Source organism: Lagopus muta, chromosome 3, assembly GCF_023343835.1.
Source record: "Lagopus muta isolate bLagMut1 chromosome 3, bLagMut1 primary, whole genome shotgun sequence".
Taxonomy (NCBI): Eukaryota; Metazoa; Chordata; class Aves; order Galliformes; family Phasianidae; genus Lagopus; species Lagopus muta.
Genome location: NC_064435.1, coordinates 44,986,858 through 45,013,499, shown reverse-complemented (window position 1 = coordinate 45,013,499; position 26,642 = coordinate 44,986,858). Strand labels below are relative to the sequence as shown.

Sequence of the window (26,642 nt, the reverse complement as noted above, 5' to 3'; positions counted from 1 at the left end):
TAACATTCAAAAGGAGGAAATTTTATAAATGTTAGTGGATCTTCCTTAAAATTGTCTCAGTGTAACTGGATTTGGGGCAAACCTGGCATTTATCTACACAGTAGTCACCTATGGACTTCCACACATTCCCACAATGCTGGAAGTCTTTAGCACACAACCTACAAGAAAGCTAAAGTTAAAATATATGCGATTAGATTTCAGAGATCTCTTCCTAGATGTTGCATCTCTTAAGACAAATATGTACAGCTTTACAATACTCAACAATAAGCAAAAACAAGAGCACTATTTTTAGTACTATCTGCTGACTTACAGTTATCACAAACAGTGCACAAAAATCACATACTACTACTTTAAGTTTCCTGTTTGGGTGTTCTCCTTGAATTCAAAGAATTCATCATTTAACTTGTGGCACATTTCTCATTCTTGCCATACATTACACAGTTTGCACTATTAGCACAAGCATTTGCAAGACAAATCCTTAAAAACATTATAGTTAGTGCTACTGCTCTTTTCTTTACTTGTCAGTACAAGAATTTCAATAGAATGATTCATCTATGTTGGATGAAATTTAAAAAGAGGTTTTATTTGTTTGCTGTTTTTAAAGATTTTGTTGTAAATGCCAAGCCCAGAGATGAAGTGGTGCAAGTGGCTCTTTGCCAACTTTGTGCCCTCTAGACTGTGTTCACCAAGAGGACAGAATAGAGTAGAACTTTTCTAAATTACAGACACTTCTGAAAATAGTATCTAGACATTGCTCAGCTTTCTGTGTAATCACTTTGTCCAATCTTGCCAACAGATCTACTTGCAAACAGATGCTGTTCTCTACACTTTCTTCTTTTGCTCCATTGAAATTGAGAGCAAACAGTTTTCTTGCACAAGCCCAGCCTTTCAACGCAGTACAACCAACATGCAATAACATATGAAGACCTCTTAGTGCTATCTCTGATTTCTGCCTGCACCATCAGGTTCTTACCATAACCCTGCTGTTGTCCAGGATAGCCTTGTTGGCCTGGATATTGCTGCTGTTGTGGTGGATAACCCTGTTGTTGGGGTGGCCCTTGATATGCATCTTGCTGCTGACCATACTGTGAGTTTCCTGTAAGATTATTGTGAGAAAGAAGAAACAACTGAAGGTGCTTACTTTATTAAATATTTTTCCTTTTAAGATGCACAGCCAACAACACAAGAACAAAATGAAAATGCAATATTGATTTCAAAAACTGAACAAAACAAAGAAAACTCAAACCAAACAGAAGGAATTCGGCCAAACAAACTGCAGTTAAAGCCAATTTTGCAAAGTTGAACTGCAGCATTTTCAGCATCTCTGCCAAAGGAGCATTGCATTTACTGGAACATCACAGTCATAAGATCATGACTATACTAAATAAAATAAAAAAGACAAAATTAAGGACAGCTACAAGAGCACAGACTAGCTACACAAGATCAGCAAGCTGTTTCCTAACGGCACTATAATTACAGAAAATATATACACGCACAAAAAGATTTAGAACTGAACCAACAAATTTATGTTTAAATAAAAATTTCCATTGAGATTAAAAAAAAAAAAATCTCTGAAGTGTTTTAGTCATTTTACTGTTGTTAGAAATGGCAAATTATGGTTATATATTTTAGGTGTTTGCAAGAAATTATTCTGAATGCTTCGAGTTCCCTGCAATTCTCAAGACAGCCAGCAACTAGTATTCTACAAGAGCTTTGCATGGGTATAAGTTGTGTTGTGCAAGAATTTTTGTTCCCGTTGCGGGTGGGGGAGGAAAGGGAATGTATGTGCGTATGTGTGTGAAGGTATATAGATACCTCCTTCGTAGTAATGTTGTGAGGAATCCTCATAAGGCCTATCGTAGCCTTGTTCAGGATACGACGGTTGCTGATAACCGTAATCATTATGACCTACATCAATTCGACAAGAGACAGGAAGAAACGTTAATGGCCTCTGAGTGAAAACCCTAAGAATATTTCATTTCTCAGAAAAATGAAAAAAATTTCAACTGGATATACATGAAAAATATTTTTCAATTGTATTAGCTAAAGTTTTATTAAGATGATTTTCTTTCATATTGAGTTAACATGTGACAGGAAAAAAAAGCTTAAAGCAGTAGTTTTAGCAACATCACAGCAAAGGATGATCTTAACCTTCTGCTAATTCTTGTTGGGGAAAAAAAAAGTACTTTATCTTTCACTCAAAAAGGGAAAAAAAAAGCATTTAGGCCTTTCACATGTAAATAACCTGAATTAAATTAGAATGAACAAAGAAAGCAATTATCATACTTTGTCTAACACCTGTTCTGCTGATCTCCAATTCGAAAGCATATGCTAAAAGCAGTGTGAAATAAAACAAATAAAGCTCAATGAAGTTATGAATTACAGTCTATATTAAACTTTGCTTTGAAGTGACAGAAAAATAACATTCTCAAGGTCGACGTTTCCCTACAAACATAATTTCTACAAGCCTTAGTGAACCTTTCCTCTTCCTCCAGTCCTGAGCAGAATCATTACAAATGTACTTTTCAATTCAGAGACAGTAGGTATCTCCAATTGTGAAACCAATACATGCAGTAAGCATCCCAGTTGTTTGCTGCTTTAGGAGTAAGTACATCTTACAGATGAAAAAAATATATTGCATTGCTACTCTGGTCAAGAAATGAAGCTGAAATTTTGCTTAAACTCTGAATAAAATTAGATCAGGTAGCTAGTATAGGAGAAAACAGTATAGTGGTCTTTGTAATTAATTCTGGAAGTGTACAACACTTCATAGACGTAACCTAATAAAATACACAATCATTAACACAAGTTTTATAATACAATCTATTTCAACAGAAGTGTGATAAAGAGGTAGCGATAAAGAATGAATCCTTAGAAGGAATAATTCTCAGTGATTTTCTCTGTGCTGCCACAGATCTGTCAGTGGTAATGTCCAATTGCCTTCACTATAGTAAATATACTGTAATCATTTAAAGTTCACGTTTATAACATGCAAGTTCAAAAATGAAAGCTTAATAATTATGAATTATGCACACTGTAAGAAAACTTTACACATATATCTCCAAAAAAACCACATGTAAACTTATATAAGCATGGCTTGTTGTATCTCAAAATTAATTTAACAGAAATGAAAATTCGGATAACTAACTTGTGCCCTTTTATTTGCAATGAGCAATGGCTTTAACAATTACACTGCTTAGCTTTGTGTATGTTTTTTTTTTTAAAGACATGAACATCTACCACATTCCTTGAACTTCTTACAAAAGCATTATGTACCACACACAATTCTCACAGTAGTCATGACTCAACATTTTTGTTCTCCCAGTCTCTGTCAGTCTAAGAACAGGTCAATTGTAACTTTTCTAACTTATAACACAATACAATAGCCTTCAGCATTCTAAATTCCACGAGGTAGGAGGACAGATTTATGCAATTCAAAGTTTTGGTCTTGCCTTGAAAGCTCTGGTGGGGGGGGGGGGGGGACTTCTAAGGAGGATTCACAATTACAAGATCCTCAGGGCAGGGACCATTCCATTCCTTTGTGAAAATTACACTGAAGGCCCAGACCAATAGAACAAGAACGCAAGTGCGACATGAAAACTAAGCACTAATTAAAAAATAGAATATTTATAGAAAAAAAACCACATTTCTTAAGCAGCAAGTTCTTCCATTTCAGTAGAATCTTTATTAAAAGGATATCACCCCCTCTTTTATTTGTAATGAAGTTATGTCTTAATTCATCTCAATTATACTAGACATACTAAAGAGCTCTCCTTTTAGATACACCAATTACAGATTTTTTACTTTGAAATACTAAACTGTTGTTATAGTTTCAAATGGGAGTATTACAAATTACATACTCTAAACTTTAAAATTGACTACTCATAGTAACTTAAACTGTATAAACGATTCTGAATTTGGAAGCTTTTGTAAATGTGAGGTACGATATTCCATTACTACTTATGCCCCACTCGCTAATTGTGGGCATATCTGCATTAATATTGGGCAGGTATAGAAAATGGGAAAGTCAACATTTATGAGAGATTACCATCAGGGTAATATTGCTGGTTCATGCCTTCTGGAGGACCTTGTCCACCATGACTGTATTGGTCCCCATAATAGTCTTCCTGGCCTGAGTACTGCTGTGGTGGGCCTGAAAAACCACAACCAGTCAATACGTAAATAACTTGTTTTCTCTATTATAAAGCCTACTATTTTCTGATTTTACTATGAGAAATATTTCTCAAATGTACTCCCCACCCATATCGTTGCATTTCAGACAACATATGTAATCTCTGTGACTTAAAAAAAAAAAAACAAAAAAACAACACATCTCTATATAATTTTACACACACAAGCATACAGTCGTTTGGCTGCATCAGATTGAGCACACATATATCAAACTTCAGTTCTGAGATCATTTTAGGAACACATGTATAATAGCACCAAGCATTAAAAATAAAGATACTCTTTTTCTAAAAGGACTGGGGAGAAAGAAAAAAAAAAGGAAAAAAAGGAAAAAAAGGAGAAAAAGAAAAAAGCAAGGCTGCAGAACACTGTTCCTTTTTTGTAACCGAGCAAATTCAGAAACAGGTAGGTACTTGGCTCTTTTTCTCCGATCGTCTTAATATTGAAACAGTATCTGAATCAGCATGAGATGCATATGTTTAGATACTTTCTATCAGAAAGAAAACAAAAGAAACACTTGTATTCAAGTTAAGCTGTGATACCAGTAACCTGTTGCTACAAGAAACAAAAAAAAAAAGAGTCTGCAAAGTCTGTAACTGGAACACCCAATGATTTCACTGAGATTTGGTGTAAGCAAGAAAGTGATCTAAAATAATTTCAAAGATGGATATTTAAAATCGATGTAAGAACACTGAAGTGAAGTCCTACCTTGTTGTGGCGGTCTGTATGGAGGAATCTGTCTCTGACCCATCATGTGATTGCCTTGGTTAACTTGGCCCATCATTCCCATAGGTGGTTGCTGTCCCTGGTAATGCTGGCCACCAGCTTGTGGCATATTGTATTGCTGGGAAGGAGGCTGCTGGTGCATCATTGGACCTATAAAAGAAAAGTAACAAGTATGTCTCCTGTAACTCCACCATAAAAAGCAGATCAGAAGTCTCTATCTTCAGTTCTTTCATGCAGATTGGTTGTTTCTGCACCTATGCAAATGTACACAATGAATTCAGCAACTAAGTCATGAAAGAGAACTCACACTACGTAGGACTGCTTTCTAGATGTCTTTTTTGAACTACAGACACAGTTTTGCTCATAGACAAATAACTGAAATGTTCTTCACTTTTCTATGTTTGTTTAAAAAAGAATCTGCAAAGAAAATGTAGATTACCACCTGATGGTGAAACCTCAACAAGTTGTGGAAACATTATTTAACATTATGAACTCCTTGGGGCATAGTTTTAATACACGTTTAGTTGTTGTTATAGCCCATTAACAAATCACCTACCTGTTATCACAAAATAAACAATTTTATTAAGCCTGTAAAGACAAACGACTTGCATGACTAAGTCAGACAATATGCAAAAAGACCCACAGGAACATGTGCTCTGACCACCACACAATAGTCCCACATAGCCTAGTATGAAAATCTTTCAGCACCAAGCTTCTGAAAATTTCTATGAGCCACAGAAAAAGAACAGAGATCAAGTACTGCCTGTGTTTTATCAACCAAGAAAAATTGGTTAAGGCTGAACTTGTAGTCATGTTAATGAGTAATGAAAACAGACAGTTAAAGAGTGACCCACTGACACAATATAGCAATGAAAATGATGACCGAGCCATTTCATATGAATATAGGTTACACTGATAAAACTTCTAACAAAGAATAGCTTCTTCACTTCCTCAGAAGAGTTATTTCAGTATTAAGATATGAGAAGAGTTGTGACAAGGAGCTAAAAATTTTCAAACAATCTACTTTTATAATACATCAACTGAAAAAAAGCACATTGTACAATGTAATTACACACGAAGAAGAGAAAGTAATTAGTCTCACTGAAAAAAAAAAATAATAATCAAAACAAATCAAAATATCAGACCAGAACAACCACACTTAGTCTCCATCCCAAGAGAAAAAGGCTGCCATCGACTTGTACTGTATGCTAGTTTCTGCCATTGCATTTCTTTTTTATTATTTCTGTTATGAACACAGTGCTAGAGCACTAGTAATTCCTATGTTAGACCTAAGTGCTACAGAACTAGCTAGGTACAGTCAGTACCAACAATGGGTTTACAGATGGAATAGAATACAGTCACTTGCGTCCTCTTCATGTGGGGTTACAAGAGAAAGTTAAGCCAAATTAATGGTATGAATTCAAAGTGTGTTAGTTAAAGCCATTGAACCCCTGTGTGGAATCTCTCAGTGAGAAGTGAAGTGGCCTTAGTTCTGTTAAGCTTAATTTTCCTCTGAAGATAAATACTGGCCACTCTTAAAATGATCTTGTTCTGCTTCTACTCTTCAGGGTGACAGTTTCCATGTTCTGATATTAAAGTTTAAAAAAAAAAAAAAGGTTTATATTTGGATACTATAATTATGTTTCACTTAAAAATAAGTTTCATTTTGATTTTCTGAATAAGGAGGTAATTTAGATCATTTCGTTTCACTGCTTCTCCGCTTAGAGATACTGAGAAAGATGAGGCAGCCTTTAAAAAAATAAAAAGTTCTTGCCATAATATTCCTAGATCAAGAAAGCTTGTTAATTAACAATATTAATATTAGTCACAATACAATGTGATAAAATGTGTTGGGTCCCCATGGTGCAATGTAGAGGTTTTCTGTTTGCTTTTTAAATTAGAACTTCATTAACGCTTTGTAGAGCCACAATGAGAATTCACTGCCCTGTATCAGACTGTGTGTTGTGTTAATAACTGAGTGCCTGGCTTCCTTCCAGTTTGGTTCACAACTCCCTCTCACTACGAAGATAGCTAGGAGAACAACCACGGTCTCCATCATCTCACACAGCAGAAACATTTTATGTAGAAGTTTTGAGGGGTGGGGGGATTTTGAATTTGCTTTTTCTTTCGGAAAGACCGAAAATGAAGCTATATTTATTCATCATACAATGCTTATATGGCACAATTGTAACTAAGAGAACCCCTTCACAAAGCTTAAGTTAAAAGCCTAAGATCATCAGTTCACGATCTAAACATAACTATCATGACTATTAACTTCAGGGAGACAAAATATCTTATTTGCACAGAGCCCAAAGAGAGTGCAAGAAAATACTGTATAGAGCTTCCACTGTGAATATGCAGGAACAGGGACTGACTATGGACTTTCCAAGAAACTAACTTGGCAGTAAAACCTCAAAAAACTACAATGTTTCTGTATATTAAGGACATCGCCTTCACGTGCTAATACACTGGAAACTTTCTTGGGAAAAAAAAGCCTGAATAAAAAGATAAAAGGAAATAATAATATTGTAGGGTCTGTGAAGAATGTGGCTAATTTGAAAAACGCCAAATATAGATCTGTATCACGCGTATAGAGTGAGTGAATGTATAAGGGAAGTCAGACAAAAGGTGGAAACCCAAATATTCCCTGTAAAATTGAATTTAAAAATTTAATCAAAAATAGTTTACGTTATCACGCTGGCCTAGTGGTTGGCACCCCTGAATGCAGCAAGGGGGTTGAAACTAGATGATCACTGTGGTCCTTTTCAATTCAGGCCATTCTATGATTCTGCGATTCTAAGATGCTGCTCAGCTCAAATAGCCTTCTGCACCTACCAATAAAAAACCCGTTCCTGTTCCAGACACTGTTTCATAAAAAGGATTGATATACAAGAAAGAGAAGGTATGACCATTGAAGTAAAAATAGGTTGGTTCCAGATCTTTTTAAAAATCATGCTAATCTTGGGGCAATTTCCTGACAAGAAACTACCTAAGGAATCCAACAATGTAGCTGTTGGACACACAAAGCAAATAGAGAGAAAAAGCAAAGTGGGCCCTAGATAAACCTAATAAATTTAGGAAATGCACTGAGGATGAATGAGCTGCTCAAAAGTTTAGCAGTTTAAAATGTCTACTTAGCCTTGTCTTCTGCTGAAACACGAACAACTGATGGCAAATGCTATAAGGGGGCAAGAATAACTGCTAGCGTAGCTGAAACTTCCGGTGGAGAAGCAGAAAAATGAGAATCTACACTCCAATGACTCTGTGTTCCAATTCAACAGCTAAAGGAAAGGCTGGCTATAACAGAAAAGTAAAACAAGCTGTTGTTTCTCTAGTCTTCAAAACTAAACACTTTTTGTTGCTAAAAAGAGTCTCTTCTTATGGCATCAATAAAGCTACTGGATACTCTCATCCAGAGTATTAACAAAAAACACCATGCCAGGAGCTAAATCTCACCTTGGAGTCCACTGCTGGACAAACAAAACGTAAACCAAGCAATGCAGCAGCACTCTGCAAAATTTTGTTTGTTGTCACTGTTTTCCTTTAGGATTAAAAAAAAAAAATTACAGTAATTACTTGCTTTAAAACACATACGTTGATAATTCTTGCAAAAGCGAGGTGAGGAAATCTAGCAAAGGGCAAATTTAACTTTAATTTTTCTCAAGATTATTGACAGTCTAGTTTTTCTACACCATAGGATAGTTTTTGCTACTCCTAATAACAGGCTGTAATAAAGGCAATGGAAACTTCTCCATACTTGCTTTCTCCACAAAATTTTTCCTAAACTGAACCATTATTTCAGGTGTCATTTAAGGCAAATAAAAAAGACAAAAATGTAAAAAAAAAATAAAAAATCCACTAGTTACCACTGCTGCCTTTCATGTCTCTTAAGGAACAAACATGACAGAACTGTGACATCTGTTTGTCTTCTTTTATTTTTCATGATAGGAGAACTGCAGTGTCATCCACAGCTAGACAAGCTACAAAGCCAGCTATAGCACATCAGCACTTCAGAATTTAGAAGCAATTTTCTTTTTCCTGAATACCTTATATGTCCAAAACTTTATGACTGTCCTGCTTACTTCATGGCACCTGTGAAGCTACTGTAAAGCAGTTCAGGTACTGAAACGAACAGACTTTTATTCCATGGGAATGAACAGACAGCAAGAAATTCATAAAAGATCCTCAACCTCACAAAAGATTTTATCCTGATCTGTCATACCCTGAATATGTTTCTATTTCAGATAACACTGATGTTCCCATCCTTCTGTTCCTTTCACTCTATGGTCAATGAAAGGAGACACAGGATTCCACACCAGCCTAGTCAGCTGTCTCTGTGATCCGTTCATATTTGCTTGTAATACAAAGAGCTCTGAAACTTCATGGAATTTTCCTAAATTCATATCAATGAAATTGTTATTAAAAATGTCTCAGCATCAGACTACACAACTGGTCTTCTGCAAGTAATTGAGTCAACACAACATTCTCATGTAGGGTTCAGCTGTTAAAAGGAAACCAGTCTTGCTTCCTCACCCCAAGCAATGTATAATGCTCATTAAATAATACCTGAAGGAGTATGGCACTTGCTTCAAGGTCTTCTTGCATGGGAACAGGATATAGCAAGATGATACGAGAAACAACAATAAGAAACAACAATTCTGAGATTGTCAAACTATTACTTCGTTGGTCCTTACTCTTAAAGCATTTGAGATATGAATCTATGACTGTGAAAGAACTTTTCAATATAAATAAAAGGAATTTCCATATTACAGAATCACATAGAATCACAGAATGGCCAGGGTTGGAATGGACCTCAAGGATCACGAATCTCCAAACCCCCTGCCACATGCAGGGCCACCAACCTCCACATTTAATACTAGACCAGGCTGCTCAGGGCCCCATCCAACCTGGCCTTGAACACCTCCAGGGACAGGGCATCCACAGCCTTTTTGGGCAGCCTGTTTCAGCACCTCACCACTCTCTCTGTGAAGAATTTTCCCCTGACATCCAACCTAAATCTTCTCTCCCTCAACTTAAAACCATTTCCCCTTGTCCTGCAATTATCAACCCTTGTAAAAAGTTGATTCCCCTCCTGTTTATAAGCTCCCTTTAGGTACTGAAAAGCTGCAATGAGGTCACCCCGCAGCCTTCTTTTCTACAAGCTGAACAAGCCCAGCTCCCTCAGCTTGTCTTTGTAGGGAGGTGCTCCAGTCCCCTGATCATCTTTGCAGTTCTCCTCTGGACCCCTTCCAACAGCTCCCTGTCTTTCTTGTACTGAGGGCTCCAGACCTGAACACAGTATTCCAGATGGGGCCTCACAAGAGCAGAGTCCAGGGGGACAATCACCTCCCTGTTCCTGCTGGCCACCCCTCTTCCTCCTCCCTTGTGAAAAGTTAAAAATTGACAAGAGTTAAAGAATTGCATTCAACATAAGTAGCTTCCCATACAGAAGCGAAAATGCATTTACAAAAAAGAAGCTTCCCCCTAGTCAATCAGCTCTTGTTGCTTCTTGTCCTTTCTGAAAGGGTAGCCAATATTTAACGTGGATGTCCCAGGCTGCTACAGCAGCTTTCTGAATATTCTGTTTCTTAAGTGCAAAATGACTAAAACTCTATTGTAAGTAGAGTGACCACATATGTGAAAACTTTTTCTCATTTAACACATTTCTATGGCTAGCACTTTATAAAGCTAGTGAAAATCAATAAAGAGTAGACCAAAAGAAAATCCCACAATGGCTTCTGTACTAAGTATTCAATTCCTTAATTAGCACTTCTTTATGTTTTTTCGTACTAACCGCATATTTCTCAAAATGTGTACATGCAGTAAGATGTTCTGCTAAAAGCTACACAAAAAACATTATGTTAAGAACACTGAAAAGTTAGATCAAACCTTTTCATGCATTATAGTGTCATCTTCCATTATATGATAGCAGGCTTTTTTTCTACAAGTCCTGTCCTCATTCAGTAACAGTAGATATTATTCACTGAAAAGCTATTCAATATTTTGTTTCCTCCTAATTGCTCAGCGTGAGATGCCATGCCAATTCAAACTCTGAAGACAGAGTTACTAATTTACTCATGGGCTTTCTTATAGTATTAATAACTAAAATGCCTAAATCTTCATAATGAAAATACTTTAACAACACTCCTGTGAAATCAGATGCTATTATAATCTCACCATTCAACTCAGTCCTTAACAGATCAGGAATCCATACAGGGAAAAACTATGGTCAAAAATATCTACTAATTTCTAATAGCCAACTTGACATGCTAAGATTTTATCTTCTGGAATATTTAGCATTATATTGAGTTAGCATTGTTATTAACTGACAGAACTAGTAGAATGTCTTATTTTCAGCAGAAAAGAAGCAAAATGTGATTATGAGTTCACAAATGCTTCTTAGCAGCAATACCAAAGTTCAGAAAATTTTGCCTCATTTCTGCTTCTGAATGGCAGCATGCAGTCCTAATGAAGAAATCAGGAAGTCTCAATCCACTTACTAACTTGCAGGGGAACTGTTAGGTTGCAGCTTTAACTGGTGATTGAGCACCCAGGCACAGGGAGCACACTGCTGGCACCTGTGCTCCGCATGTGACCAGAAGGGATGGACCCAGAGTGGAGCCAGGCTGCGCTCATATAAGAGCCAGCCATTGAAGGGAAAGCAGCTCTTGTACCTGGGATACTTCCTAAGAAAGAGTTGTGCACTAGAGAGATCCTTCACTAGTTGTGTGAGTTTAACTCTTCTTTCTGCATACCGACATGCACGTGCTGTAACACACATAAAACAATACATGACTGCTGCCTACCTGCAGATACTGTGCCTGGTATCACCAAGAACCTACCAGAAGCACTTTTGATTCTTTGTGAGCAGAATGTACCTTTTGCTTTAATCGCATCCCAATGCATTTCCTAACTGCTCATTCACTTAAATCAGAAGCCTGCAGTGACTGCATTTAGCTGAGTCCCTGTGCTTAGCAAGACTGGACCTTGGCCACCTACTTTTTTTATTACTATCTCACCACTTATAACAGACTTGCCTGCCATTTTTTTCCTCCTGTCTAGGAGCCATAAGAGAGGGAAAATACAAAAATGCTTCCACTAATTTGTCACAAAATCTCAGAACAAATACAACAATTAAGAGAAGAAGATAGAGAAAAGGGTTAAGTAAACTTGTCTAGGAATATTCCTGTATCAAAAAAACTTAACTACCAGTATATTACAAGCATCCACAACTTCAGACAGAAGAGCATTTTCTCGCTGTTAATTGAAATTTGACTGATTTAGAACAGTATTTTCATTGGAACAGCAAAACAAACTTCCTGTTAAATTATCCTCCATTACTAATGAACCAGTTTCAAAGCCTTGCCCCAAAGCAAGGGGGCTGGACAAGCTGATCATTAAAGGTCTCTTCCAACACAAACCATTTCATGGTTTACACAAGAAATGCTCTACCTATTAATGTTTTTGTTTAACATTAATATTTTAAAGCATGCAGTTTTTCACCCCACTCTCCTAAATGACTCTCCATTTCTGTTGAGCTTCCACAAAAATTACAGCCTTAACTAAGATGTAAAACCATGAGCCTAAACAAACAGAAGGACCTCTTGTGATGTTACATGCAGGCAATAATATCAGCTCATGTTCTAACAAGATGTTTTGCTCTTCTTGAACCTGTAATTTGGTTAGACGCTGCTTTATTCCCAAAAGCCACTTCAGTGTTATTATTCGTTCAGAACAGAAACCTTTTAAGTATTTTTCTGCTTAACTTCTAATGAGCAACTTCCATGTTTGATAGAGTACTGAAAATACAACAGAGGAATATTACAAGGAAGAGTAAAGAGCACAGTTTTGAGAAGGAAAAATCACTAGTCCTAAACTGTAAGACAGTCACACAAAGTAAGTTTTTTTTCTGTGGAGCAACTTAGTTGATGGCTCCTTCACAAAAACAGCTGCACATTTATTGCTAACTCTCTGCAACTAAGAAATTTCAACAGAATATGCAGGGCTTTTATAAAGCATTCTACAATGGTTACAAAACGACTCCATTGTGTATTGCATAGAATACACAGGTAACTTGAGAGTTGAGAATAAAAAATATTCACACTCATAATGGTTTCCTCTGCTACATACCTACCTTTTTTGGTTTACTGTTAAAATTTAAGAAAAATGCCAGTAAGAATGTGGGCAACAGAAGATTTATCAGACTTCCCACTTTCACTACTGGTAAGTAAGCTGCAGAAATAGCTGGTTTAGCTTGACTCATTTTTGGTTTCATATCATCTTCATCTCTCCTCTGTTTTGAACCTCTCAGTGATGTAATGACCAAACAGATCAGTGCAAATTGCTCTATTTGTACACCTCAGAAAGAAATGGCATCTATGTAACAAAGTGGAGCCTATATCTCCAATAAAACCATATTGTGAGAAGAACCTGTATCACTGGAGTACTTTTTTTTTCCTCCAAATGACTAGAAAGAGAATCCTAAAAATAGGAAAAAATGTTCTACAGCATAAGGAGACAAAAAACCCCAAATCATACACTTCAGCTAATAAGTCTGTGTAAACTCATACTGATTAAAAAGGGAAAACAACACACAAAACCCAAACCCAACTTGCTGTAAGCAGAAGTCTTGTTTCTGTGGGATGTCTTCTATTGGGTTGTATGTCTAGATTCGGTGTAGAAACAAACGAACAGCTAAGCAGAAAATACCTCTTTTTTTGCTGACTTGAAGACATTCATATAAATAAACAGTATATATACATTTTAATAATTTGGTCTGCTGTGACTCTAATACAATATTTTAATTCTGTGATGTCTTTGCACTTCACCAAGGAGCATACCGTCAACAGTTTCTGCTATGTAAATATCCTAGATACAAAATTAGTTTTGAATTTTACTATATACACAAGGACATCTTCTGAAGACAGAACCAGGAACAATCCTCTACACTCTACTGAATTTTATTTCTTACAACTAACAGATACTCTGAGCTAAAACAGCATGCAGGAAAGAACAAAGATTAATTAGGTACAAAAATGTGAAGACTTGAATTTTTCAATTCGCCCAAGAGACTGAAGAGCACAGATATATTTTTATCAACTCAAACAATAATAACAGTAAGAAGTGTAAAGTCTGGAAAAGTTAAACTGTAGTTCAAATTTACAAGCTGTGAAAACAGATTTAAGCCCATCTCACAAAACACCAGAAAACAGTGTCTGCAAATATAAAAATTCATCGGCACATTGGAGAATAGAAATGTAGAGTCCTAAAAGATGGGACATGCATTTAGGGAAGGAAATCTACAAGAGAAGTTCTGTTAAGAAAAGCCTGAGTGAGAAGCTTCCTTTTTGGTAGAAGCAAACAAGCACCTCATTTACCTTGGTTTGGTTGCATGTTCATGTTTGGTCTGGGCCCATAGTTGCCCATTGGCTGTCCCTGGCTCATGGTCATCTGATTCTGCACTGGCATACTCTGTGAGGATGGCACTGAGTGATTATAGCCGCCCATCGACCCATGGCTACTTGAAGGCATGTTCATGGAACTGTTTGTCATATTGAGTTGGTTAGGTCCAGGTCCTTGCATAGGCATATGGTTAGGTCCTTCAAAAAGAAAAGCAGGGGGAGAAAAAGGGTTCTATATTAAGCACTATATAACAGACAAATGCAGTCACACCAAATTACAAAACTAAAATAAAGCTATTAAATACAATACGTTTAAGAATGTTTATCCTCTTGCACTTGCAAGACACCTTGCTGAAATAAAGAAGCAAGCTTATTTTATCAAGGAAAGTGAAAAGAGTAATAAAGGTTTACTGCTCCTGCAAAACAAGATAAGCAGAGATTGCTGAATTGTACAAAGACAGATCCACCACAAACGCAGGAAAGTCAGTAAATAGGATGATGACCATGACAAAGAACAACACTCAGCAATACTGTCCATGAATACTGTCTAACTGTGTTACACAGACAACAGAGAGGGAGGAGATCATCGCTAACCATGTGACCATCGCACTGAAGTAAAGCTAAGGTGAAAAAAAGCTCCAGACTGTGGTAACAAGCAACTATGACAGGACTGCAAGAAGACTTCTTCCTCTGTTATAATTTCCTAAGGAAAGGAAGACGCAGGATTAGTGTCAGAAAGTAAGGGCATGGAAATGGTTTTGCTTTTGTTTTTTAAATTTCTTCTTAAAGGAAGAAATTGTCTACAGCAGATACTAGAGAGCTCACCAAGTACACAGTAGAATATGTTTTTGAAAAACAGTAATACAGGAAGTGGAACAGGGAAGACAGAAAGAGAGAAGTTGTTGAGCACATAAACCAGCCCCTTAGGGAAATTATTTAACACTTAATGTCTAGGGCAGCATCAAAACAGAAAAAAGCACTCAAGAAGCAGTGGGCAGAGGCAATATCAGCATGTGTATTTTCTGGGATCAAAACCAGAATTTTGTTAATGTGGAGCTAGAGGAAAAGGACAGAGGTAAAGCTAAGATAATAGTATGGAAAAAACCTTGCAAATGATAAAGAAGAACGTATTTGAGAAATCACTGCCAATACACTTCAGGAGGTTCTCCTGCATATAAGGACACAAAAGTTATTTTTCTTAATGAAATATGAAGAACATGAAAAGAGGAATATGAATGAATGAGACAACAAGTGCCTATCTGTCATTAAAGTAACTGCTTTAAATACTTTACTAATTAGATCCCGTGTTAAAACTAAAGTTAGTGGAATAAGTATCTTACCTAACTGATATTGAAGTTAACTCTCAAATGCTAATAGATAGCATCTTAGTCCTGAGACTAAGCTGTAAGTGCATTTGAGACTACATTTGTAGGAAGCTGTGAGAATCCTTCTCTGTTTTTTGGCTCAAAGCTTGCTTCCTGAGGTATTTCTTGTGATAAGACTCTGAATGATTTGTTGAGGAGGCAACTAATGGGTGCTAACCGTGTGACAATGGATATCGCTTTGGGAACATTTGAAAGCCCCTTCCCCCAGAACTGCTTGCTCTATAGAAGAGCGGATGAGAGTATTCAGGAGTGTTTACTGGCGGAAGATCTGGCCTGTGACAAAACAACTCCAGCTAGGTGTGGGAAAATTGGGGAACGATACCATCGTGTCCTGTGAGAAACAGGATGCAGATGGGTACCCCTGCTCCCTCTTATCTGCTGGCAAGGCCCGGAATATGGGAACAAAGGAGTTTCTGCTGAGATCCCAGAGCCAGAAGCTGCCACTCAAAGGAGAGCTGACTCGACCACTTTGGATTTGAGCTGTCACTCCAAAAAGAGCTGACTCGACCACTTTGAAACCATTGAAAAGGGGCCATCATCGCCATGGTCGTCGTCGTGCTTGGTCGTCGTTGTCAACAGGACAACTCTGCCTGACGACCCACCGCTACTGAAGATCAAAGACTGAACTACGGACCACGCTGGATCCATGGTGGTGACTATCTCCCTCTTGCTTCCTATAGAGACTCCTTGCTTCTTCTTTTCTATCTTTTCTATCGCCCTCCTTCCCTTCCCCCATTACCCTAATTCATAATAGTGTCCGTCCTCCCCTTCCCCATTTCCCCTGATTAAGATTTGTAATAAACTGGTCGGACCAACATTTGAACCGTTGCTTCTTAATCTCACGCCGGGTATATAGATAATAAAAGAACCTCCTCTCCCTCCTATAAATTGGAGCGAGACAGAAGCAAAGAAGAATTTGGAAGAACTTGCTGGAGACATACAAGCACGTATTATTCAGGAAAGATAACTACACTGTCAAGGTAAAGGTCACAGAACCTTACAGCTCGTCTTATCTTTCAACTTTTTACTTATCAAACAAACTGAAGAAATCAGGGAGAAAATTTGACATCAGCAAGAACCTTTTTATCACCTCCTTCCAAATCCATGCCCTACCCTTAGTCTGCATCACAGATTCAATGAACAGAATTCTTCACACAAGGTTGTTTTTTGTTTTTTTTTTCCAGATAAAACCTATCATCTGTCACAGGTACAGATGCATCGAATTCCACTACAGGCTGAAAAAGGCTTGTCTTGACTGTCTTCACCAGTAAGAGGATACAGACACTTATCTGTCAAGGGAAGCAATTAAGGGTCTCAGCAGTACTTCAGGCTCTTTATTAGCCAGAACACAAATGTAGGAAAAATCACCCTTTGCCCTTCAGGTAATGGGAGAGGTCTGTGGCAGAACTTTTCAGCAGTTCATGCACTGTTACTAGAGAGCTCTTTTAATCATCCCATCAGTCCTTCCACTCATACTTAGTCCTCTGGAAGCATCTACTTGGATGAGGCCTACCAGAAATCCTTAGCTAGCAATTTTAAAAGCCTAAAATTTATTTCTTCCAGGCAACTTGTGATTTTTGACCCTGGATTCTCATGTCTTGCACTGAACTCCTTCAGGACAGATAATCTCTTCAGTTATTTAAAGTTTTGTACCTGACTTCTATCATAAAGCATCTTATGCAATCTTACACTAAGTGCCCTATAAAGAGAAAGCAAATGTATACATCAAATAAATAATCGCAAATATGTGTCTACAAAATGCAGGAAGACTCGCAAACAGACAAACTAGTAAACACTAAAGGAAAAACAACATTCAGATATCCACTTAATGAGATGATTCTCCTTCCCCTTCTCCAGAGTGTAACTACGAAGCAATTTTAGCATGCTTTCCCAATATTAGAGATGCCCTCATCCTAAGCTGTTTATCTTCACATCCTCAGAGACAACCTTAAACACAGATGGGAAAGAAAAGACATTCAAAAAAGGTACATGTTGGGAAGAATGGCTAAATTAAAGCTTAGTTGGAAACTGTTTTTAAGCATTTGTCTAGGTGAATACCCAAACAAATCTATTTACCTTTCACATATCTTCATAAGCACTCTTTTCTTATTCTATCTAATTACAAAATATGTGTGTTTAAGGAGTGACTTTCCTCCCCTGTGGCTCTGCAGTGAAGTCATTATGCTCACATTGTGACTTAGTAATCCTTCTCCTTGGAAAAGATCATTATAATAACAATAATATGATTACACTAGAGGGTCAAAGAGACTGATTTGTGAGAAGCAATGCTATTCTCCATGGGAGCTGATGGTTCTTAGATGGATAGAAGACTCCTCAACCATAATATCTCTGCCCTATTTAAGGAGCTAGCATATATTGTTCTTTCTACTTCCAAGCACAAACAATGACCAACACATACAATGCAACTGACTTCTCCTCTAGATCTTCTATTATTCACTTCTTTCGCAAGATCTTTTGATGCTATTTAGCTACTCTTTTTACAAAAGCTGCCACTATCAGGGTCCATTTTATCAAGATTTGAACACAAATTAGAAACCATAGCTATCTTTATATTTTTAGCTAAAGTTTTGCATAGTTATAAGCTGTGTTGATTGTCATGGACCTTATCCTTGTGACCAGTGAGAGGTGAATATACAAAGATCCTTTGATAGCACTTTCCTTTCCTGGAAGAATCAATACCCTGAAGAGCTTTCGTATGAAAAGTTCCTCTGTACAAAAAAATAAAAGGGGTGCTGAACAAAAGCAATCCTGGGAATGTAATTTTAAGTTGAAAGCCAACTTTCACCGAAGAGGCAGTATGGCTTTATGAGTGGAAATTCTGGAAAACAGTCTCACTATAAAGAAGCATGCTTTTTCCAGGACTCCCTCCTTTCTGATCTGACTGCTGAAGGGAATAGTTAGCCCAAAGCCAGTACTGGCAGACATAATGTGGAATTTTAACATCTTGTTCCACTGCTTTGTTTCTGACTTCTCAAGCACTTTTTATTACAAAACAGGATGGCATAAAAAAGACTTAAAATTTATACCTAGAACAATAATCTGGAGGCTGTTTGTCACGGATTTGACCAGATCAATCTATGTCCGTGACAGGGGCGACAGGCCTCTACCCTCCCCCCCCCCACCCCAGTCCCACAAAATGGGAAGGAAGGAAGGGAGGAAAAGAACAGCGGCAACAATCTATGGAGGAAAACTTATTTTACTATAATGTTGGAATACAAGATAACACAATATATACAATTTAATTGAAATTGAGATTAATAAATCAGACAAGATGAGAGAGAGAGAGAGTTCCCGGGACCGATTCAAACCTGAAAAGCTTGGAACGGCTAGGAAAGCACCCTCCTGCACCCACTGCAAGGCAGCAAGAGCGCGCCCCCCCCACCCGGAAGGGCCAGATCCCGTGACTTCTGTAATGTACAGGGATAGGTAGCTGGGATTGGGGCAGTGACACTTTAATGCCCCGTACACTACATGATGTTTTGATGTGGAATACTGAAACCCAAAAACAAAAACGAAAAACATAGAACCATGACATTCCACCCCTTATTCTACATCGTTACATCATGCTTAAAATATATATACATATATACAAACAAACAAAAAAATGATTAAAATGCACACATGGCTATATACATATACATAGAATTAGTAACTGCACTCCCCCGGCATCAAGTTTCCTTGTGGTACACACTTGACATCTCCATTCTTCTGCATTACCCACCAAGTGGATCCTGGTCCCTGGGCAAAAACTGTACCACGGAGAGGTTTGCCCTTTCCAGAAGCTGGAAGAACCCAAACTGCCTTTCCTAACATGTTCTTTACATGTACAACAGGGACTTTATCTCCCTCTACGGTATGTAGGGAACTGGATTGATTAGGACCATCACGATTAATAGATCCTCTGGTATTGACTAACCAGGTGGCTTCTGCCAAATGCTTCTCCCAGTGCTTAAATGTTCCGCCACCCAGTGCTTTTAGCATCGTTTTTAACAATCCATTGTATCGTTCAATTTTACCAGAGGCTGGTGCATGATAGGGAATGTGGTAAATCCACTCGATGCCATGATCTTTGGCCCAAGTATTTACAAGAGAATTTTTGAAATGAGTCCCATTATCTGACTCAATCCTTTCCGGGGTGCCATGTCGCCACAGGACTTGTTTCTCGAGACCCAGTATGGTGTTTCGGGCGGTAGCATGGGGTACTGCATATGTTTCCAGCCACCCAGTGGTTGCCTCCACCATAGTAAGCACATAATGCTTACCATTGCGAGATCGTGGCAAGGTGATATAATCAACCTGCCATGCCTCCCCATATTTGTACTTTTGCCATCGCCCTTCCTCCCACAGAGGTTTCATCCTCTTGGCTTGTTTGATGATGGCACATGTTTCACAGTTATGAATAACCTGTGCAATGGCATCCATAGTTAAGTCCACCCCTCGGTCTCTAGCCCATTTGTATGTTGCATCTCTCCCTTGATGACCTGAGGTCTCATGGGCCCACCGAGCCAGAAATAATTCACCCTTGTTCTGCCAGTCCAGGTCTATTTGAGCCACCTCAATTTTGGCAGCTCGGTCTACCCGATGGTTATTTTGCTGTTCTTCAGTAGCCCGACTCTTGGGCACATGAGCATCTACATGGCGCACCTTTACAACCATAGTCTTTGTTCGGGCAGCAATGTCCTTCCACAGTTCAGCAGCCCAAATAGGTTTACCCCTTCTTTGCCAGTTATTTTGCTCCCACTGCTGTAACCACCCCCATAAGGCATTTGCTACCATCCATGAGTCAGTGTAAAGATAGAGCATTGGCCACCTCTCCCGTTCAGCAACATCTAAGGCCAGTTGGACAGCCTTTACCTCTGCAAATTGGCTTGATTCTCCTTTCCCTTCAGTGGCCTCTGCAACTTGTCGTGTGGGGCTCCACACAGCAGATTTCCATCTGCGATGCTTTCCCACAATACGACACGATCCATCTGTGAACAGGGCATATTTCTTTTCATTCTCTGGTAGTTCATTGTATGGTGGGGCTTCTTTAGCACGTGATACTTCTTCTCCTGGTGGTATTCCAAACTTTTTACCTTCAGGCCAGTCCATGATGACCTCTAGGATTCCTGGACGGCTGAGGTTCCCCATCCGTGCTCGTTGTGTAATCAGTGCAATCCACTTACTCCAAGTGGCATCAGTAGCATGATGGGTGGAGGGAACCTTTCCTTTAAACATCCAGTTCAGCACTGGCAGTCGTGGTGCCAGAAGGAGCTGTGTTTCAGTACCAACTACTTCGGAAGCAGCCCGAACCCCTTCATAAGCGGCTAAGATCTCCTTCTCAGTTGGAGTGTAGTGCTCTTCAGACCCTCTGTATGCCCGACTCCAGAATCCCAGGGGTCGGCCTCGGGTCTCTCCTGAGGCTCTTTGCCACAAACTCCAAGTGGGACCGTTCTCTCCAGCAGCAGTGTAGAGGATGTTCTTTATACCCTGTCCAGTCCGTACTGGCCCTAGGGCCACGGCACGGGCTATCTCCTGTTTAATCTGTTCAAAAGCCTGCTGCTGCTCAGGGCCCCATGTAAACTCATTTCTCATTCGCGTCACATAATAAAGGGGGCTTACAATGAGGCTGTAGTTTGGAACATGCATTCTCCAAAAGCCCACTGCACCCAGAAAAGATTGTGTCTCTCTTTTGCTAGTGGGTGGAGACATGGCAGTGATTTTGTCGATCACATCTGTCGGGATGTGACGACGGCCATCTTGCCACTTTATGCCTAGGAACTGAATCTCCTGGGCAGGTCCTTTCACTTTGCTTCGCTTAATAGCAAAACCAGCACTCAGAAGAATTTGGATCGTTCTCTCTCCTTTTGTGAAGACTTCTTCTGCTGTATCGCCCCACACAATGATATCATCAATGTACTGCAGGTGCTCAGGAGCACTGCCCTGTTCCAATACAGTTTGGATCAATCCATGGCAAATGGTCGGGCTGTGTTTCCACCCCTGGGGCAAACGGTTCCAGGTATACTGAATGCCCCTCCATGTGAAAGCAAACTGTGGCTTACATTCTTTGGCCAAAGGGATGGAAAAGAAGGCATTAGCAATGTCAATGGTGGCATACCATTTGGCCGCTTTTGACTCCAGTTCATACTGGAGTTCTAACATGTCCGGCACAGCAGCACTCAGTGGGGGTGTGACTTCATTCAGGCCACGGTAGTCCACCGTCAGCCTCCATTCTCCACTGGCTTTACGCACTGGCCATATGGGGCTGTTAAAAGGCGAGTGAGTTTTGCTGATCACTCCCTGGCGCTCTAGTTGACGAATTAACTTATGAATGGGGAGCAAAGAATCCCTGTTGGTGCGGTACTGACGCCTGTGCACCACTTTTGTAGCAATCGGTACGTGTTGCTCTTTTACTCGCAGCAGCCCCACAACAGATGGATCTTCTGACAGGCCAGGCAAAACAGACAGCTGCTTAATGTTGTCTGTGTCCACAGCAGCTATTCCAAAGGCCCATCGATACCCCTTAGGATCCTTGAAATGCCCCCTTCTGAGATAATCAATCCCTAGTATACATGGAGCCCCTGGGCCCGTCACAATAGGATGTTTTTGCCAGTCCTTACCAGTGAGGCTTATATCAGCCTCCAACACAGTCAATTCTTGAGAGCCCCCAGTCACTCCAGAAATATGGATTGATTCTGTCCCTTGGTGACTTGAGGGCATCAGAGTGCACTGTGCACCAGTGTCCACCAGGGCCTTATATTTCAGTGGTTCTGATGTGCCAGGCCATCGAATCCACACAGTCCAATATACTCTATTATCCCTTTCCCCCCCCTGACTGAGGGCAGGGCCCCTCTATTCGTTACCTGTGGTAACTGGAGCAACTGCACTGGTGATAGATCTGCCTTGTAATTCTTTCACCCGGGCTCGTAGTACAGGAGTAGGTTGACCGTGCCACTTCCCCATGTCTTCTCCATGGTCACGTAGGTAATACCATAAGGTAATTCGCGGTGTATTATTCCTTACTTGAGCCGGAGAGCGTCTGCCTCTAACAGCTGAGATTTTTGATCGTGCACGTAAGAAGGAAGGTTCATCGTCTTTAGTTAGGTGGGTTCGCAAAAATTTCACCGTCTCCTTCACCTCTTTCATCTCCTTCATTAGACTCTTTTGATTATCCTGATCTTCATCAAGCGTTTCTGATACTGCTACAGGTTTGCCACGGTTAATCAGTTGAGACACTTGCTCTGTCATTCTTGATATTGCAGCAACGGCAGAATGAATTGGGGACAGCAATTGTTCGTAGTTTTGGAGCGTAAGAATTAATTCATAAACTAAGGGCGTTCTCTGTTGTTCCTGGTATCTGTCACACGCTGACGTTAGTGTAGCGGCATATTTGTCCGGCGCTGTTGTCACGATTTTCTGCCATATCTCAGGCGTTGTCCTCACTCTTTCAGGGTCGCGGTTTTGGTGTGGTTGGTTAGGAACAAAGTCAGGGTCATACAACATTTCCACCACGCCTATTTCCCTCAAATACTGGATACCCTTTTCAACTGTATCCCATTTTTTCATTGCAATCTTCAAGCCATTTTTGAAGGGATACTTTTCCTTCACGGCTATTAACACTCGTTCCCAGAGGGAGGCAGCCTCATCCGAACATCGACTAATTCCTCTATCAATAGCTGGATCTCTGGCAATGGCACCCAGTTGGCGAGCTTCATTACCATCCAGAGACAAGCTATGGGCCCCACTGTCCCAACAGCGAACCAACCAGGAAACAATACTTTCATTCAGGCGCCGTGTGAACTCCTTTCTTGAACCTTGGATTTCAGTCATCTTTAGAGGCCGGCGAGTAGTAATAGAGACTTCCTCTTCATCACTCTCTTCTGCATGTCTCTTAGTTTTCGCTTTTGCCTTTCGCGATGGTGGTGGTTCTGAGGAGGGCCCCTCGCCTGGATCTTCCTCCTCCTCCTCCTCTTCTTCTCTTTTTCGTTCAAGACGTGAAGACACTCGTTTCCATTTCTTGCCCTCCACAGGAGCAACCGGTATTGTTACTGGTGTCTCCTGTGATTGATTAGATTTGACTTGGGGATTTTTCCCTTTGGCTTGAACCTCAGCTCGGAAACTCTCTCTCTCCCGAATGGTATTATATAGGGCACGGTAAGCACAAGCCAAACCCCAAATAAGTTGTACCTCCTTAGATTTATGTAAGCCGCATAGTCCCTGACTCAAATACTGGCTTAGTTTCTCAGGATCCCACAGGTGTTCAAGAGTAAAATCCCATGACACTGCGGGTCCCCATGCTTCTAAGACCTTTCCTAAACCTCTCCATATTCCCTGCCAATCATCATTCTCTAGTTTTGGAGTAGACTCCTTATTACGAATGCATTGGAGTACATTCAGGAAAATTAACGACATGCACACCAACATGAGTATTGATGACACACTCACCAACATGAGTATTAATTCAAGATTCGAAAAACGTTTGATAAACCGAGAAGAAAACCTGGAGACTGGTCTGAACATTGTGTTGTTTGTAAAATTAGCTATTCCATTTGGGATGTAGTTGTTTGTGAAATTAGCTACTCCATATGGGATGTAGTTGTTCGTGAAATTAGCCATTCCTTCTGGGATGTAGTTGTTCGTGAAATTAGCCATTCCTTCTGGGATGTAGATGTCAAAGTTCAAATCATACCACATTGCAAATAGGTAAAACATAGGTGTCTCCATCAGTGTCATTAGGTACCTATATATGGTTGCAATTCCACAACACATAATTATGAGCTGGATTATTGGCCAGTAGGTTGTGACTAACACCATTGCTTTTAATCCTTTACCCAGCACCCCCACGATAACGAGTGGGTTCATCGCTGGTGCTTGCTAAAAAAGGGTTAATGAATTGAAGCTAACAAGAGGAGAGAAAAAAAGAAAAAAAGGCACTACCCAGACTAAGTAGTGCTCAAAGTTTACAAATATCCCAGAACACTGGCAGTACGCCTAATCTTTCAAGGTCAGGTTTTCCAGCACAGAAACCTGAACTACTGATAATGCTCCCTAACGAAGCTCTCTAAGAGCAGAGAGAAAAAGAGATTCGTTCAAAAAGCTAAAAAGCAATCGAGCCCCACGTTGGGCGCCAAAAATCTGTCACAGATTTGACCAGATCAATCTATGTCCGTGACAGGGGCGACAGGCCTCTACCCTCCCCCCCCCCACCCCAGTCCCACAAAATGGGAAGGAAGGAAGGGAGGAAAAGAACAGCGGCAACAATCTATGGAGGAAAACTTATTTTACTATAATGTTGGAATACAAGATAACACAATATATACAATTTAATTGAAATTGAGATTAATAAATCAGACAAGATGAGAGAGAGAGAGAGTTCCCGGGACCGATTCAAACCTGAAAAGCTTGGAACGGCTAGGAAAGCACCCTCCTGCACCCACTGCAAGGCAGCAAGAGCGCGCCCCCCCCACCCGGAAGGGCCAGATCCCGTGACTTCTGTAATGTACAGGGATAGGTAGCTGGGATTGGGGCAGTGACACTTTAATGCCCCGTACACTACATGATGTTTTGATGTGGAATACTGAAACCCAAAAACAAAAACGAAAAACATAGAACCATGACACTGTTTCTTTACAAATCCCTTACCGTTCAACATGTCTTCAATAATAAAGAACACAGAGGATTAGTGGCAACTGGTGACTTTCTGTACGAAAGTGAACTAATTATTTTTTTCCCTTGTATTTACGGAGTGAGTTTTGAACGTGGGTAAAACGAATCTATTTTATTATTATCTAATTATTTACTTGTGATGATTTCACATTATCTTTTTATGGAAGGATTTGCATTCACTCAGCCACAGGCCAATACCTTTCCCCGGTAAGCCTTCTAAAGCCAGCTGTACTGCATGGTTTCAAACAGACTAAATTTAGCCAGTTCTGTTCATCAGAGGAATGCTGTGTGTCAGCTACATCAAAGCCCAAGGGCAGCCTGATAAACACTGAATACAGGTCACGTAGCTCTGTAGCTAACAAACTCTAAGAGAGCTCGTACTCGGGGGCATTCAAAGCAGTTTTGTCATCAACAATCTAGTATCCCCTGAGCCCCCATGTCGTTCCAGTTGCTAAGCAACGCTGGTGTTAATGTCTTAGAGGAGAAAAACTTACCAGGCATCTGGCCGTTCATCTGGTTCTGCATGTGTGGCGCAGGAGGGCCCCCACCTACCAGTCCATCTGAAGACATGTTGTGCGAGCGCGGGGGTGGAGGGGGGCCGCTCTGACTCATCCCTCCTGGACCCATAGGCATATTCTGTGTGGGTGGCTGGAAGGAGACAGTTTAGTCAAACAAGAGAAGCAGTTAGGCTGACAAATATATTCTATGTACATACGGTACGGTAGTTGCCTATATCGCTAAGCGGCGTATGAAAAAGCACTGAAAAGCGTTCCTTGCTTTTTCCGGTACGTTTAATTCGGTATTAATTTGGGCAAAACCTTTAGCATATCCATCCATTTTACATGAAGTATTGCAAGCGGGCAGCACCACGGTACCTTCGAGCATTGCTTTAAAATAAATAAAAACCAAATCAATGCCTCATTAAAAAATTATATCGGAACAGCCTAAGACTGCTAGAATTAGTCCTTCCCACACAAAGCTTTCCCTCGAAGCAGCGTTTGCTCAACAGAAAAATAATTCTCCCATTACAATTCCCTCCTATCAACAATTTGTTGCTGTTAACAGACCTTGCACCAGGACAAAGCAGGTACAACCAGAGATGAAAGCCTCTGAATGCTCATAGATGAGCAGAAATTTGCACCTGGGTGTGGTAAAATGCTTGAGATCTCTTCTCCTCTCTCCCCTGAAGCACTGAAGGCCTAGTTCATAACTTTGTGCCAAACACCCCCTACAGACTGGAAGCACATTAGTGCTGGCCTCCAAAGGTCCAGAGACA

At 39.9% G+C, this 26,642-nt stretch overlaps 1 protein-coding gene across 4 annotated transcripts in view; it reads right to left on the bottom strand.

Annotated features, from left to right (window-relative positions):
• SS18 (SS18 subunit of BAF chromatin remodeling complex) overlaps positions 1 to 26,642 on the bottom strand; it is a 49,353-nt gene that overhangs the window by 5,342 nt on the left and 17,369 nt on the right. For 2 of the 4 annotated variants that reach the window (XM_048940286.1, XM_048940290.1), the window contains 6 exons: positions 25,861 to 26,014; positions 14,292 to 14,513; positions 4,897 to 5,064; positions 4,049 to 4,153; positions 1,816 to 1,908; positions 974 to 1,096 (listed from right to left, as the gene is read on the bottom strand). In XM_048940286.1, coding sequence (XP_048796243.1) covers positions 974 to 1,096; positions 1,816 to 1,908; positions 4,049 to 4,153; positions 4,897 to 5,064; positions 14,292 to 14,513; positions 25,861 to 26,014 — 865 coding nt within the window. The remainder of the gene's footprint in view (positions 1 to 973; positions 1,097 to 1,815; positions 1,909 to 4,048; positions 4,154 to 4,896; positions 5,065 to 14,291; positions 14,514 to 25,860; positions 26,015 to 26,642) is intronic. The other 2 variants (XM_048940287.1, XM_048940289.1) reach the window with 2 other exon arrangements.